Source organism: Phacochoerus africanus, chromosome 1 (assembly GCF_016906955.1).
Source record: "Phacochoerus africanus isolate WHEZ1 chromosome 1, ROS_Pafr_v1, whole genome shotgun sequence".
Classification (NCBI taxonomy): Eukaryota; Metazoa; Chordata; class Mammalia; order Artiodactyla; family Suidae; genus Phacochoerus; species Phacochoerus africanus.
This window is the reverse complement of record NC_062544.1, coordinates 229,086,440-229,101,214: the sequence shown is the minus strand read 5'-3', so window position 1 is coordinate 229,101,214 and position 14,775 is coordinate 229,086,440. Positions and strand designations below refer to the sequence as shown.

Here is a 14,775-nt window from a genome sequence, read left to right as displayed (position 1 = left end):
TTGGTTTAGTCCTTGTCTTCCCATCATTTATTCCCAGCTGAGCAGAGTCATCCTTTTAAAAGATAAGTCAGAATATGTCATGTTTCTGCTAAAAACTGTCTCGTCGGTTTTCATTTTATCAGGATTAACACAAGCCAAGTCTTAAAATTATGTAGTTTGGTCCTCTGCTACTGCTGTGGCCTCATTTTCTGCCATTCTTATTCTCCCTTCACCATAGGAACACTGAAAGATTCTTTTTTCCTTTTCTTTTACTTCTTTTCAAGTCTTTGCTCCAGTGTCTTAAAAAGACTTTCTTTTGTCATTTTTCAATCAAAAAGCTATGGTGCTACTCTGAAGTAATAACTGTCCCTTTTACCTACCTTCATTTTCCTCCATAGTTCTTACTATCCAGTTTCTTTTTATTTTCTTGTTAATTTTGTCTTTGCAGTTAGAATGTAAACCTCATAAAACAGGGACATCTGTTTAATACTATTCTCGGCACCTAGAACAATGTCTAGAAACAAAGCACATACTTAATTACATACTGATAGGTTAATGCCCTGAATTTTCTCAACCATTTTTCATGTGTGATCCAGGTTTTTCCTTAGAATATAGGATTTCCTGTGACCCTAGAGTTAGAGATTCTTTCATTCTCTAATAATATTTGTTTTCAGCTGATAAATAGTTTTCACATTTTATTAGTCACTTGACTCTACTCTTCTGTGCTTATTTCTGTTTTGAGTGTTGTTAGGGATATTGTTGAAAAGACATTTTTGAAGTTGACATTTATCAGTTTGAAACAGTTCGAACTAATTAGTGAATGCACTGGTGATAAATTAAAAATTTTTTTATTAAAGTATAGTTGATTTACAGTGTTATGCCAATTTCTGTGTACAGCAAAGCGACTCAGTCATATATACACATATATTCCCTTTCTTATATTGTCTTCCATCATAGTCTTTTCCAGTAGATTGGATATATTTCCCTCTGTTATACAGTAGGACCTCGGTGCTTATCCATTCTAAATGTAAAAGTTTGCCTCTGCTAACCCCAAACTCCCAGTCCATCCCATTCTGTCCCCCCCTCCCCATTGGCAACCACAAGTCTGTTCTCTATGTCTGTGAGTTTGATTCTGTTTTGTAGATAGGTTCATTTGTGCCATATTTTAGATTCCAGATACGTCACATCATATAGCATTTATCTTTCTCTTTCTGATTTACTTCACTTAGTACAAGAATCTCAAGTTGCACTTATGTTGCTGTAAATGGCATAATTTCGTTGCTTTTTATGGCTGAGTATTATTCCATTGTGTATGTATACCACATCTTCTTAACTCATTCGATGATGGACATTTAGATTGTTTCCATGTCTTGGCTATTGTGAGTAGTGCTGCTATGAACATATGCGTGCATGTATCCTTTTGAATTATAGTTTCGTTTGGAATATGCCCAGGAGTGGAATTGCTAGATCATATGGTAGTTCTGTGTTCAGTTTTCTGAGGAAACTCCATGCTGTTGTCCATAGTGGTGGTTCCAATTTATATTCCCACCAACAATGTAAGAGGGTTCCCTTTCCACCACACTCCCTCCAGCATTTATTTGTGGACTTATTAATGATGGCCATTCTGACCTGTGTGAGGTGGTACCTCATTGTAGTTTTGATTTGCATTTGTCTAATAATTAGTGATGCTGAGGATTTTTTCATGTGCCTACTGGCCATCTGTTTGTCTTATTTGGTGAAATGTCTATTTAGGTCTTTTGTCCATTTTTAATTGGGTTTTTTTGTTTTTTGTTGTTGTTGTATGAGTTGTTTGTATATACTGGTGATAAATTTAATTCATCTGAAATGTTTTTAGGTGTGCTGAAATTGTTGAGGCTACCTAGATGCTAAGATTTTGCTAGTTTCTTGAAAATGTATACTTATCGCACTTGTGTCAATAAATGATTCTAAATTTATAAAGAATCCTTACTTTAAAGATGTTTGGAGGAGGTTTTTCTAGTTGGGCACAGAGTACAATAAATATTTCATTTGTAGAATATTTGTATATACTTATTTTGTAAATCCTAGTATTTGGAAGATTCTGGGGCCTAAAATGTATACGATGTCTGACATTTCTTAAAAGTTGAAAAGTGGAGTTCCCGTCGTGGCGCAGTGGTTAACGAATCCGACTAGGAACCATGAGGTTGTGGGTTCAATCCCTGGCCTTGCCCAGTGGGTTAACGATCTGGTGTTGCCATGAGCTGTGGCGTCGGTTGCAGATGCGGCTCGGATCTGGTGTTGCTGTGGCGCTGGTGTAGGCCCATGGCTACAGCTCCGATTAGACCCCTAGCCTAGGAACTCCATGTGCTGCGGAAGCAGCCCTAGAAAAGACAAAAAAAAAAAGACAAAAAAAAAGTTGAAAAGTGAGATGTAATGAAAGATAATATTAAAATATCAAAAGATAGAGTCTTAAAGATACGTTTGTGATGACTTTTACTTCTTCGTTCATTGCTTCGAGTAGGAGAGGTAAGAAAGAATGGTTTCTACTTTATTCAGTGACTTCTTTTTAATGTGGTCTGTAATGTGAATCTCATGTCTTTCTGTTTTTGTTTTTAAAAAAATCCTTAGAAGTTACAAGAGTCATTAATATTTTCTTTTTCTGTCACAAGTTTTTGTTTAATATATATATTTCCGAATGACTTGTATCCTCTGGGCATTCCAAATCCTCAGTGAATGACTATTCAAATACACATGAAAATTCCAAAGAGCTGTTTTTTCATGGTTGTACTGTTTTTATTGCAGCCATGTATAGGGGAAAATCAATTCTTTGTTTCTCTTTTCTCTTTGAAAGAATAAGTTAAGTTTAATTAACTACAAAACTTTTTATTTGAATGATATCAAAGAGACACAGTAGAAACAGAACATCTTATGTTTTTCCTTGGCCACGAGAGTATGCAGTAGCCAGGATATGACAAAGTTAGGGTCCTGCCAGATAGGAAAGGTTCAGTTTTTTGCTGATCTAGTAGCCTCTTTATATTTTAGGCTTTATATCACTATTAATGAATAACTTTAAATAATTTACATCTTTAGTTATAAACAGTTGTTTATTCAGCACATTTATTGCTTTCCAGTCAAACGTGGCTTCAAATGGAAAAGTGGAGGGGAGGAAGTAGGCTCAGTGCTTGGGAGAGCTTGAGTAGTGAGGCTTTCTAATATTTGATCTAAGAACCACCATGGAAAAATCGGTTTCTCCAGAGTTTTAAGATTCCATGGTGGGGAGTTCCAGTCGTGGCGCAGTGGTTAACGAATCCGACTAAGAACCATGTGGTTGCGGGTTCAGTCCCTGCCCTTGCTCAGTGGGTTAACGATCCGGCGTTGCCATGAGCTGTGGTGTAGGTCGCAGACGCGGCTCGGATCCTGCGTTGCTGTGGCTGTGGCGTAGACCCGCAGCTACAACTCCGATTAGACCCCTAGCCTGGGAACCTCCATATGCCGCCGGAGCGGCCCAAGAAATGGCAAAAAGACAAAAAAAAAAAAAAATTCCATGGTGGGGAAGTTCCCTTGTGGTGCAGTGGTTAAAGGTCCATTGTTGCCACTGCAGCTGTGGCACTGGCTGAAACTGCAGTGTGGATCTGATCCCTGGCCTTACACCACAGGCTGTGGGTACAAAACAACAGCAACCTCTAATGAATTCCATGGGAAGGAGTTCCCATTGTGGTGTATCGGAAACAAATCCGAATAGTATCCAATGAGAATGTGAGTTTGATCCCTGCCCTCGCTCAGTGGGTTGGGGATCCAGCAATCCAGTGTTGCCATGAGCTGTGGTGTGTCTCAGACACAGCTCGGATCTGGTGTTGCTGTGGCCTTGGCATAGGTAGGCAGCTTTAGCTCCAGTTTGACCCCTTGCCTGGAAACTTCTATATGTCAAGGGCGAGGCCCTAAAAAAAAAAAGGAATTCCATGGGGGAAATCTCATTCAGAAGGGTTTTTTTAACTTTGGGGTTTAGTCTAGGGATTGGAAATGTGTTAGATACTTTCGTTTGCAAGTCACAGACACTAATTCTGACGAACTGAAACAACCAAGAAGACATACGTCATTAGAAGCTCATGGAATCTAAGGAAGAGCCAAATTATCAATACTTAAAGGGAAGTATAAAGCCTTGATCAAAGGTTTAAGGGTTGAGACAAACAAAAATTACACCAAAATTTACTTTTGCAACAAGCAAAAACCTCTCAGAGTATTTCTGTAGAAAAGTTAAAAAGTAAAAATCACTCATAACCTCCTAGAAATTAAAATAAGAAATGGAAATGAAAAACTTTACAGTTACATTAAAATTTATTTACTAGTAATTATACTAGTACTAACTAAAAATAGACTTTTTTTTTTTTTAAATAACTGTGCAGGCTCTTTGATTATTAGGGGATTAATTTTTCTGGTCAACCTTTTCTTTGCCATTACGTTGAGAGCAATGTTTCCTATTTAAATATTGAAAAATATTTAAAATATATTTTTCATTTGGTGGATCCATTTATTTCTTTTTCCTGTCTTCAAATACCCTCTTTTTTTTTTTTTTTTTCCCCCACACAGACTCTAAGGTTTATTGAATAGGCCTTCCACTTCTATTCCATTTTACTGTTTAAACATGTTTTTTCATGTCTGTGTGTGCAAGATTTTGGTTTTGGTTCTTTTTTTAATATTTAGTAAAATTGACTTTTTTAAAGAGTACATCTCAGAATTTTTACACATGTAAATTTGTACACATAGATTCATGTATCCACCACCACCATCAGAATACAGAACAATTCCGTCACCTCCCCCCCCCCCCCCCTTGTACTATCTATCTCTCGACTTTGGGGAACAGTGATCTATTCTCCCACACTTTAATTTTATCTGTTTGAGAATGTCATTTAATGGAATCATATGATATATAATCTTTTGGTACCAACTTCTTTCATTCAGCATAATGCTTTTTAGCTGATTCTTCCCAGTTGTTGCATGTATCAGTAGTTGATTCTTTTTTATTGTATTCCATTGTATGGATTGCACCACATTTTGTTTATCAATCTGTTGAAGGACATATGGATTGTTTCCATGTTTTGGTGATTATAAATTAAATCCCCAACACATAAACACTGTGTATAGGTTTTGTGTGAACATAAATTTTCATTTCTCTGGGGCAAATCTCCAGGTGGGGAATTGCTGGGTCATATGGTGTTCGTTTATAAGAAACTGCCAAAGTACTTTCCAGAGTAACTGTACCATTTTGCATTGCCACAAACAATGTGTGAAAGTTCTAGTTCTGCGTCCTTGTCAGCATTTGGGAGTGTTAGTACTTTTATTTTAAACATTGTTAGATATAGAAGTATCTTAATGTGGTTTTAATTTACATTTCCCTATCAAATACCCTCTTAATGATGGCCCTCTAAACCATGGTTCTAAGTATTTAAATTTTTTTTTTTTTGGTCTTTTCTAGGGCCGGACCTGTGGTTTATGGAGGTTCCCAGGCTAGGGGTTCAATGGAAGCTACAGCTGTCTGCCTACACCAGAGCCACAGCAACTCGGCATCTGAGCTGCATCTGCGACCTATATCACAGCTCACGGCAACGCTGGATCCTTAACCCACTGAGCGAGGCCAGGGATCGAACCCACAACCTCATGGTTCCTAGTCGGATTTGTTAACCACTGGGCCACCACAGGAACTCCAAAAAAATATGTATTTTAATTGGAGTGTAGTTAACTTGTACATTAGTTTCAGGTGTACAACATGGTGATTTTATATTTTTATAGAATATGCTCCATACAGAGTTATTTTACAGTATTGACTATACTCCCTGTGCTACACATTGCATCCTTGTAACATATTTATCTTATTACCTAGTAGTTTGTATCCCTTAAACCCCTTCACTTACTGTGTCCCTCCTCACACCTTTCTCCCCTCTGGTAATTACTAGTTTGTTCTCCAGTTTGGTGAGTCTGTTTCTCTTTAACTTTTTTAGATTCCATATATAAGTGAAAACATATAGTATTTGTCTTTCTCTGTCTTACTTCACTAATCAGAATACCCTTCAGGTCCATCCATGCTTTTGCAAATGACTTCATTTTATTCTTTTTAAACCTGAGTAATATTCTATTGTGTATATGTATATGTGTGTTCATATAATGTCTTCTTTATCCATCTGTTGATGGATACTTAGATTGTTTCTATATCTTGGTTATTGTAATTAATGCTGCTCTGACCATTGGGGTACCTATATCTTTTGAAATTAGTGGTTTTGTTTTTTCAGATAAATACCCAGGAGTGGAACTGATAGATCATTTGGTAGTTCTGTTTTTAATATCTTGAGAAACCTTTATGCTACTGTACCAATTTACATTTCCACTAGCTATGCATGATGATTCCTTTTTCTCCACATCCTTATCAACACTTGTTATTTCTTGTCATTTGGAAGATTACCATTCTGATAGGTGTGAAATGATAATCTCATTGTGGTTTTGATTTGCATGTTCATTTGATGATAATGATGTTGAGCATCTTTACATGTGCCTATTGGCCATCTGTTTCTCTTCTTTGAAAAAAAAAAAAGTGCCTCTTCAGGTTCTCTGCCCATTTTTTAATTAGTTTGTTTAGGTTTTTTTTTTTTTTTGGTCTTTTGTTGTTGTCGTTATTGTTGTTGTTGTTGTTGTTGCTATTTCTTGGGCTGCTTCTATGGCATATGGAGGTTCCCAGGCTAGGAGTCGAATCGGAGCTGTAGCCACCGGCCTATGCCAGAGCCACAGCAACGCGGGATCCGAGCCACGTCTGCAACCTACACCACAGCTCACGGCAACGCCGGATCGTTAACCCACTGAGCAAGGGCAGGGACCGAACCCGCAACCTCATGGTTCCTAGTCAGATTTGTTAACCACTGCGCCACGACGGGAACTCCTGTTTAGGTTTTTGATATTGAGTTGTATGTTTGGATATTATGCCCTTATTGGACATATCATTTGCAAATATCTCCCATTCAGTAGGCTGTTTTTTTCAATTTGATGATGAATTCCTTCACTGTGAAAAAGCTTTTAAGTTTGATTTGGTCCCATTTGTTCATTTTTGTTTTTGTCTCCCTTGCCTGAGACAGTTCCCAAAATAATATTGAGGAGACTCATGTCAAAGAACATACTGCATATTCTTATTTTTAGGATTTTTATGTTTTCAAGTCTTATTACATCTAGATCTTTAATCCATCTTGAGTTTATTTTTGTATATGGTATGAGAAAATGTTCTATTCTTTCACAGGTAATTGTCCAGTTTTCCCAACAGCACTTATTAAAGAGACTGTCTTTTCCTTACTGTATTTTTTACTCTTTTTTTGTAGATTAATTGACTCATATGTGTGGGTTTGTTTTTGGGCTCTCTTACTCTTTCTGTTCCACTGATCATATGTCTGTATTCTAATGCTATACTGTTTTTATTCGTGTAGGTTTGTAGTATAGTCTGAAGTCAGGGAATGTAATATTTCTAACTTTTTTTTTTTTTTTTAAAAGATTGATTTGGCTACCAGGGGTCTTTTGTGGTTCCATACAGATTTTAAAATTACTATGGTTCTGTGAAATATGCCTCTGGAGTTTTGATAGGGATTGCATTGAATCTGTAGATTGCTTTGGGTAGTATGGGTATTTTGACAATGTTTATTCATCCATCCCATTAATGTGGGATATATTTCCACTTATTTGTATCTTTGATTTCTTTTATTAATGTTTTATAGTTTTCAATGTACAGGTCTTTAATCTTTTTGGTTAAATTTACTCCTAAGCATTTTATTCTTTTTAGTGCAATATAAATGTGATTGTTTTCTTAATTTCTGTTTCTAATAGTTTGTCATTTTTATAGAAATGCCACAAGTTTTTGTATATTGTTTTTTGTATCCTGCAGCTTCAGTGAATCTATTTCTAATGTCTTTTTCCTTTTTTTGGTGGAGATTTTTAGAGCTTTCTACGTATCGTAGCATGTCTTCTACAGTGACACTTTTACTTATTCTCTTGCAGCTTTTATTTCTTCTTGTGTGATTACAAAGTCTAGAACTTTCAATATAGGTTAGATAAAAGTGGCAAGAGAGGGCATGCTTGTTTTGTCCCTGATCTTAAAGGAAACAAACACTTTGGCTTTTTCCTATGGAGTATGCTGTTAGCTTTGGGTTTATTGTAAATGGGCTTTGTCATGTTGAGATATATTCCCTTTGTGCCAAATTTGTTGAGTTTATCTTGAATAGACATTAAATTTTGTCAAATGCTTTTTCTGTGTTTGTTGAGATGATCGTGTGCTTTTATTATTTGTTTTGTTAGTGTGTATCACATTGATTGATTTGCAGATATTGGACCATCCTTGCATCTTTAGAGTACTCCTTGATCATGATGTATGATCCTTTTTATGTGGTTTAATATTTTGTTGAGAATTTTTTGCATCTTTATTCATCAGAGGTAACAAGCTTGCAATATGTTGTTTTTTATATTGTCTTTTTCTGGTTTTAGTATCAGAGTAATACTGGCCTTGCTGAATAAGTTTCAGAGTGTTCCCTGCTCTTCAGTTTTTTTGAAACAGTTTGAGAAAGATAGGTGTTAACTCTTACAAATGTTTAGTCGGATTCCCCTTTGGAGCTGTCTCTCTCATCTTGGATTTTGTGTGCGTGTGTGTGAATTTTTTGATTACTGATTCCATTTCATTGATAGTAATTGGTCTGTGCATATTTATCTGTTTATGATTCAGTCTTAGAAAATTATAATATGTAGAAATTTATCCCCCCTTTGGGGGAGGGTTGTTCCTCTTGTTGGTGTACAGTTGTTTGTAGTACTGTAATTGTAATTCTGTAATAGTGGTTGTAACTTATCCTTTTTTATTTGGACCATCTTCTTTTGAAGAGCATGGTTAAAGGTTTATCAGGAGTTCCCATCGTGGCACAGTGGTTAAGGAATCCAACTAGGAACCATGAGATTGCGGGTTCGATCCCTGCCCTTGCTCAGTGGGTTGACAATCTGACATTGCCGTGAGCTGTGGTGTAGGTCGCAAACGCAGCTTGGATCCTGCATTGCTGTGGCTCTGGCATAGGCTGGCAGCTACAGCTGCGATTAGACCCCTAGACTGGGAACCTCCATATGCCGCGAGAGCACCCCAAGAAATGGCAAAAAGACAATAAATAATAAATAAATAAGTTGCTTATCAATTTTTTTTTATCTTTTTAAGAACCTAGTTCTTGGATTCATTGATCTTTTCTATTTTTATGTTGCTGTGGTGGTCTGTTTTATTTATTTCTGTTCTGATCTTTATTATTTCCCTCCTACTGCTTCTGGGCTTTTTTTTTTTTTTTTTAATTCCTTTATATGGAAAGTTAGGTTGTTTATTTGGGATTGTTTTTGTTTCTTGAAGTAGGCTTGTATAGTAAGCTATAAACTAACCTCTTGGAACTGCTTTTACTGTGTCCCATAGATTTTAGAAAGTTGTGTTTCTGTTTTCATTTGTCTAATGTATTTTTTGATTTTCTCTTTAATTTTTTTCATGTATGAATATGGGGGTATAAAGTTGTTGTTTTGTTTGTTTTTAATAGCATGTTGTTTAATCTCTATATGTTTGTATTTTACATTTTTCTTTCTGTAATTGATTTCTAGCTAGACTTCCATTGTAGTCAGAAAAGATGCTTGATATAATTTGAATTTCTTAAATATATTGAGACTTTTGTGTGTGTGGGGGGCTAGCATGTGATCTTTCCTGGAGAAGATTCCATGTGCACTTGAAAAGAAGGTGTATTCTGCTGTTTTGGGATAAGATAGCTATTCTGTAGATACCTGCCCGTTTCCTTACTGATTTTCTGTCTGGATGATCTATCCGTTGCTGTAAATGGGTTATTATAGTCTCCTACTATTATTGTTTTACTGTCAATTTCTTCCTTTATGTCTACTGCTGTTTGTTTTATACATTTAGGTGATCCTGTATTAAGTGCATATATATTTACAAATGTTATGCCTGCTTCTTGTATGTAGATTGATCCCTTTATTGTTATATGATGCCCTTCTTTGTCTTTTGTTTAGATTTTGTCTTAAAAGTCTGGTCTGTCTTATATGAGTTTTATAGGTTATAAAGAGATATAATTAGCACTGTTCTTCCCAGTTTATTCTGATACTTAATGTCTCATATGGGGCTGCTATAGCAAGATACTATGGGCTGGCTGGCTTAAACATCTGACATCTATTTCTCAAAGTTCTGGTGTTTGAGTAATCCAAGATCAAGGTGCAAGCAGATTTGGTTCTTGTTGAGGATCCTTTCCTGACTTCCAGACAGCTACCTTCTTGCTTTGTCCTAATGTGGTGAAGAGGGAGAGAGCACTCTTCTTGCTTCCTTTTCTTATGAGGACACAGGCCAACATGTTTTTTCCTGCCTTCATGACCTCATAAAAACCTAATTACCATAAAAAGGACCTACCTCCAGATACCATCACTTTAGCTGTTAGGTATTCAACATAAACATTTTGGAAGAACACAAACATTCAGTCTGTAATACCTCTTTATCCTCTCTTCTCTACTGCTTGATTTTGTTTATTTTTATTTTTAATTAGCTTTTATTATGAACATTACTTATGGTAAATAATTCTGACACAAAGTAAAAACTAAAAGTTTTTTCCTTAATGCTTAGTAATTCCACTCCCTAGAGTAACTAATGTTTCTCTTCCAGGATATATAGAAAGTTATTGTTAGTATACTTAGAGGCATTTGTGGCTGATTTTTTTTAACATTTAAGTCTACAGTCCATCTGGGTGTGTGTGTGTGTGTGTGTGTGTGTGTTTGTGTGTGTGTTTAGCATAAAGTAGGGATCTAGTTCCAAATATTTAGCTCTTGTCCTTTCAGCATGTCTTAACATTATAATTCATTATTTTCCCATTCATACAACTTACTACATACCATAACCATTATATATGTTGATCTGTTTTTATACTTTCAATTATTTTAAGACACTATTAGTAAGCTTTTAATTATTTTTCCTTCAGTATTTTTCCTCCTCTGTATGTACCATTGTGTGTGTTTTTTTTTTTTTTGGTAATATTTTTAAGCATATTTTCCCTAATCTAGTTTGAAGAATTTTTATTGCATTGGATTTCTTTGCTAATATGGGGAAATTAGCCACCTATGTAGTATATGTTTTCCCTGTCAGGAAAATGACATATCTTCCATTTTTTCAAGTCAGTTGCTCAGGCCTGTAGGTTTTTTTACAACATTATTCGTTGATGTTTTAAATATTAACATTTTGCAAATATTGTCTTTTTCTGCGTATATTTTAAAAGGTATCACCTGTTCTAATATGTTGAATATACATTTTGTATACAGTTTGCATGTTTTTCAGGCAGTCATATTATTTGTTCTAATAGCCCTTTACTTGGCCTTAGATTTTTCTGGTAATAGATTTTTCAAATAATAATTTTATCTGCTCCTTTCTAATACTTATTCTTCCTTGTCTCCTTTTCTTATCTCATTGCATGGGAATTTCCAGTCTCTGTTGAATGATGATAATGATAATGCATCTTGTCTTGATCTTTCTTTAATAACTGTGCCCCTCTTTTTTAATTTTAGTATTGTGATGATCACTGATTTGAGAAGAATCTATTATTAAGAATCCTTTTTTCACTTGTTTGTTAAATTGCATTGAATGCCCTTTTGGCATCAGATGAGAAAGTCATGTAACATTTTAATAGGAAGAATATTTTTTAAAATATCTTTACATTCTTGAATATCCTACTTAGTTATTATATCTTTTTCTTTAAATACAGAGCTGTGTGTTACTTCATGATATATGAAATTTTTAACATTTATAAATTGCTCTTTCATTTGTGCATTTGCAGATGTAGTTTAGCTCACTAAAATATATAAGAATATTTACATATTTCATATATCTTAGTTTAATTTTAAAAGCTTTGTAATTGTCTGTGCTTGAAAGCATGATAGAGAAATGATGGTAAATTTTTTGGACTTCATACTTTTTTGGTGGAGTGGTTAAGAAAACTCTTTTTCTCCCAAGTATGGTCCGTGCAAATTGGTAAAGTTTCCCTCTTAATCTGTCTATTTAATATATTCATTTGTTTTTTTCCCTCCTAAAAAGGTTCGTGGGAATAAGATTGCATAAAGTTACTGTCGTTTAGGACTTTTTGGACATGTTTAAGCACATTTTTCTTGATTATTGCTTAAGCGATAACATCTTGCATTTTTGTACTCATTTAAAAATATTATACAACATTGTAAGTCAACTATATTCCAATAAAATTAAATTTAAAATTTTTTTAAAAAGAAATTTGGGAGATAAAGGAAGACTTTAGTGCAGTATATTGGACTCATAACTGTGAGTGAAGGAAGAACACAAAGAGAGGTTCAAATAACTACCCCATTGGTCCATGGAATAATAGTGACAAGAATTTTCTTTGGCCTCAAGTAAATGTTTTCCTTCTGTGTATGTGGTATATTTATCTCCATTGGAAGTAATAAATAAAATGGCATTATCTTAGTAAAAAAAAAATAAAACTAATAATTAGACATAACTGTAAGTTTTAAAGGTCTTTATACATTTTAAATTTTAAAGTTCTATATCTTAGTGCGTATTTTGGTTTACTTCTTAATTTGAGTATTTATTTTGTCAGGACATGTATGAGAGTTGTAAACTTCTCCAAGGACTTGTTATATATGTTGTCAATGAAGAGCATCTTGCTTGAGTTTTTTGTTTTTGTTTTTTGTCTTGTCTTTTTGTTGTTGTTGTTGTTGTTGTTGTTGCTATTTCTTGGGCTACTCCCGCGGCATATGGAGGTTCCCAGGCTAGGGGTTGAATCGGAGCTGTAGCCACCGGCCTACGCCAGAGCCACAGCAACGCGGGATCCGAGCCGCCTCTGCAACCTACACCACAGCTCACGGCAACGCCGGATCGTTAACCCACTGAGCAAGGGCAGGGACCAAACCCGCAACCTCATGGTTCCTAGTCAGATTCGTTAATCACTGCGCCACGACGGGAACTCCTTGCTTGAGTTTAATATTCATGAGTATTAACCTTATTTTCCCTAAAATGATTTAGATTGTTTCATTGCTTTTAGGAAGGAAATCAGTTTTATAAGGGTAAAGTTTGATATTTTACTTTAATTTTTGCTTGTGGAATATTTTTATCTTCATTCATGAAATAGAAAAAAATTAACTTTTGTTTTCTGGCAGTTGGTCTGTTTTAAATGAAGTGTCTTATACAGATTTTTGGTAGAGGGGTCCTCCAAAAGAAGGCACTAAGGTATTGTATTTTGTTTGACAGATCCTAAATGTATTAGTTATCTATTGCTGAGTAACAATATACCCTAAAACTTAGCTTTAGAACACCATATATTTATTATTTCTGTTTTTTCGGGTCAGTCATCAGAGCATGGCTCAGTTGGGTCCTTTGTTTCAATCTCTCAAAACGCTGCAGTCAAAGTTTCAGCCAAGTTTGGGATCCTGTCTGGTAATTTGAATAGGGAAGGATCTGTCTCCAAGTTTACACTTGACCTAATCTAGCACTTTCCCCTCCAGCAACACGTATTGGTGATTATTTGATTTATTTAAGAGTCATTCTTTAGGTCTTAAATCCAGCCCTGGAAACACTTAGCTCTCTTCAGACCTTCCTGTTATTCAGTCATTGGGGTTTGTGTGTGTGTGTGTGTGTGTGTGTGTGTGTGTGTGTATGTGTGTGTGTGTACGTACACAAGGGGAAGAAGAGAAAGAGGAAACAGGGAAGAATTTAATTATGTGTTAGCATAACTTTTTTACATTTTTAAGAACTATGCTTTTCGTTTTTCCGTAGGTGCCTTAGCTGGACCAATTATTGTGGAGCCACATGTTACAGCAGTATGGGGAAAGAATGTTTCATTGAAATGTTTAATTGAAGTAAATGAAACTATAACACAAATTTCATGGGAGAAGATACATGGCAAAAGTTCACAGACTGTTGCAGTTCATCATCCTCAATATGGATTCTCTGTTCAAGGAGAATATCAGGGAAGAGTCTTATTTAAAAACTATTCTCTTAATGATGCAACAATTACTCTGCATAACATAGGATTCTCTGATTCTGGAAAATACATATGCAAAGCTGTTACATTCCCTCTTGGAAATGCTCAGTCCTCTACAACTGTAACTGTTTTAGGTAGGTATACTTGGATTGTGTATTTTGATGGTTGTGGTAAGGATTATTGTAAAAGTATCATCAAGAACTTAAAATAATTGAAATTATGTAAGCATAGGTTTAAAATAAAATAATTCAAATATGATTTTTCAAGTTCTATCATAAAATTCTCTCATGCTGGATTCTCAGTTTAAACAAGATCTTGCCCATATCTGCCTATCATAATACTGTGTAGTTTATAGCTATTTTACTTTCTTCATGAAATAACTTTTTTTGTCTATAATACTGAGTGCTGAGTTTCTTTGACATTTATTTTCAGTATTTCCCCTCAAAGTTTCAACCTTTAATTAAATTACTGTCTTTAAATAAGCTTTTCCATTATTTTAAGTGCCTGTGGTCTTGGAGCCATTGACATCTTATGTTTGTTTTTCAAATCATTTTATTTCTGCTGTTGTGGATTTGCTTAGCTGTTTGAATCTTGGGCTCTTTCTTGCATTGAATGATCTGCCTTTTTCTACTTGATAACTATTAAAGTTTATTGTGGAGTTTAGAAGGAGCTTATTAGCATTAAAATTTCCACCTGCGGTGAAAGGTAAACCAATTTGGAATTGATGGTGAATACTTTTGAAATATTGGAGCAAGGATTAATGAGTAATAGCCATTTCCACCCA

General features: G+C 35.1%; 1 protein-coding gene across 2 annotated transcripts in view; it reads left to right on the top strand.

Moving 5' to 3' along the window:
- Positions 1-14,775, top strand: part of NECTIN3 (nectin cell adhesion molecule 3) — a 121,503-nt gene that overhangs the window by 29,276 nt on the left and 77,452 nt on the right. For both annotated transcript variants that reach the window (XM_047792882.1, XM_047792871.1), the window contains exon 2: positions 13,784-14,125. In XM_047792882.1, the coding sequence (XP_047648838.1) occupies positions 13,784-14,125 (342 nt within the window). The remainder of the gene's footprint in view (positions 1-13,783; positions 14,126-14,775) is intronic.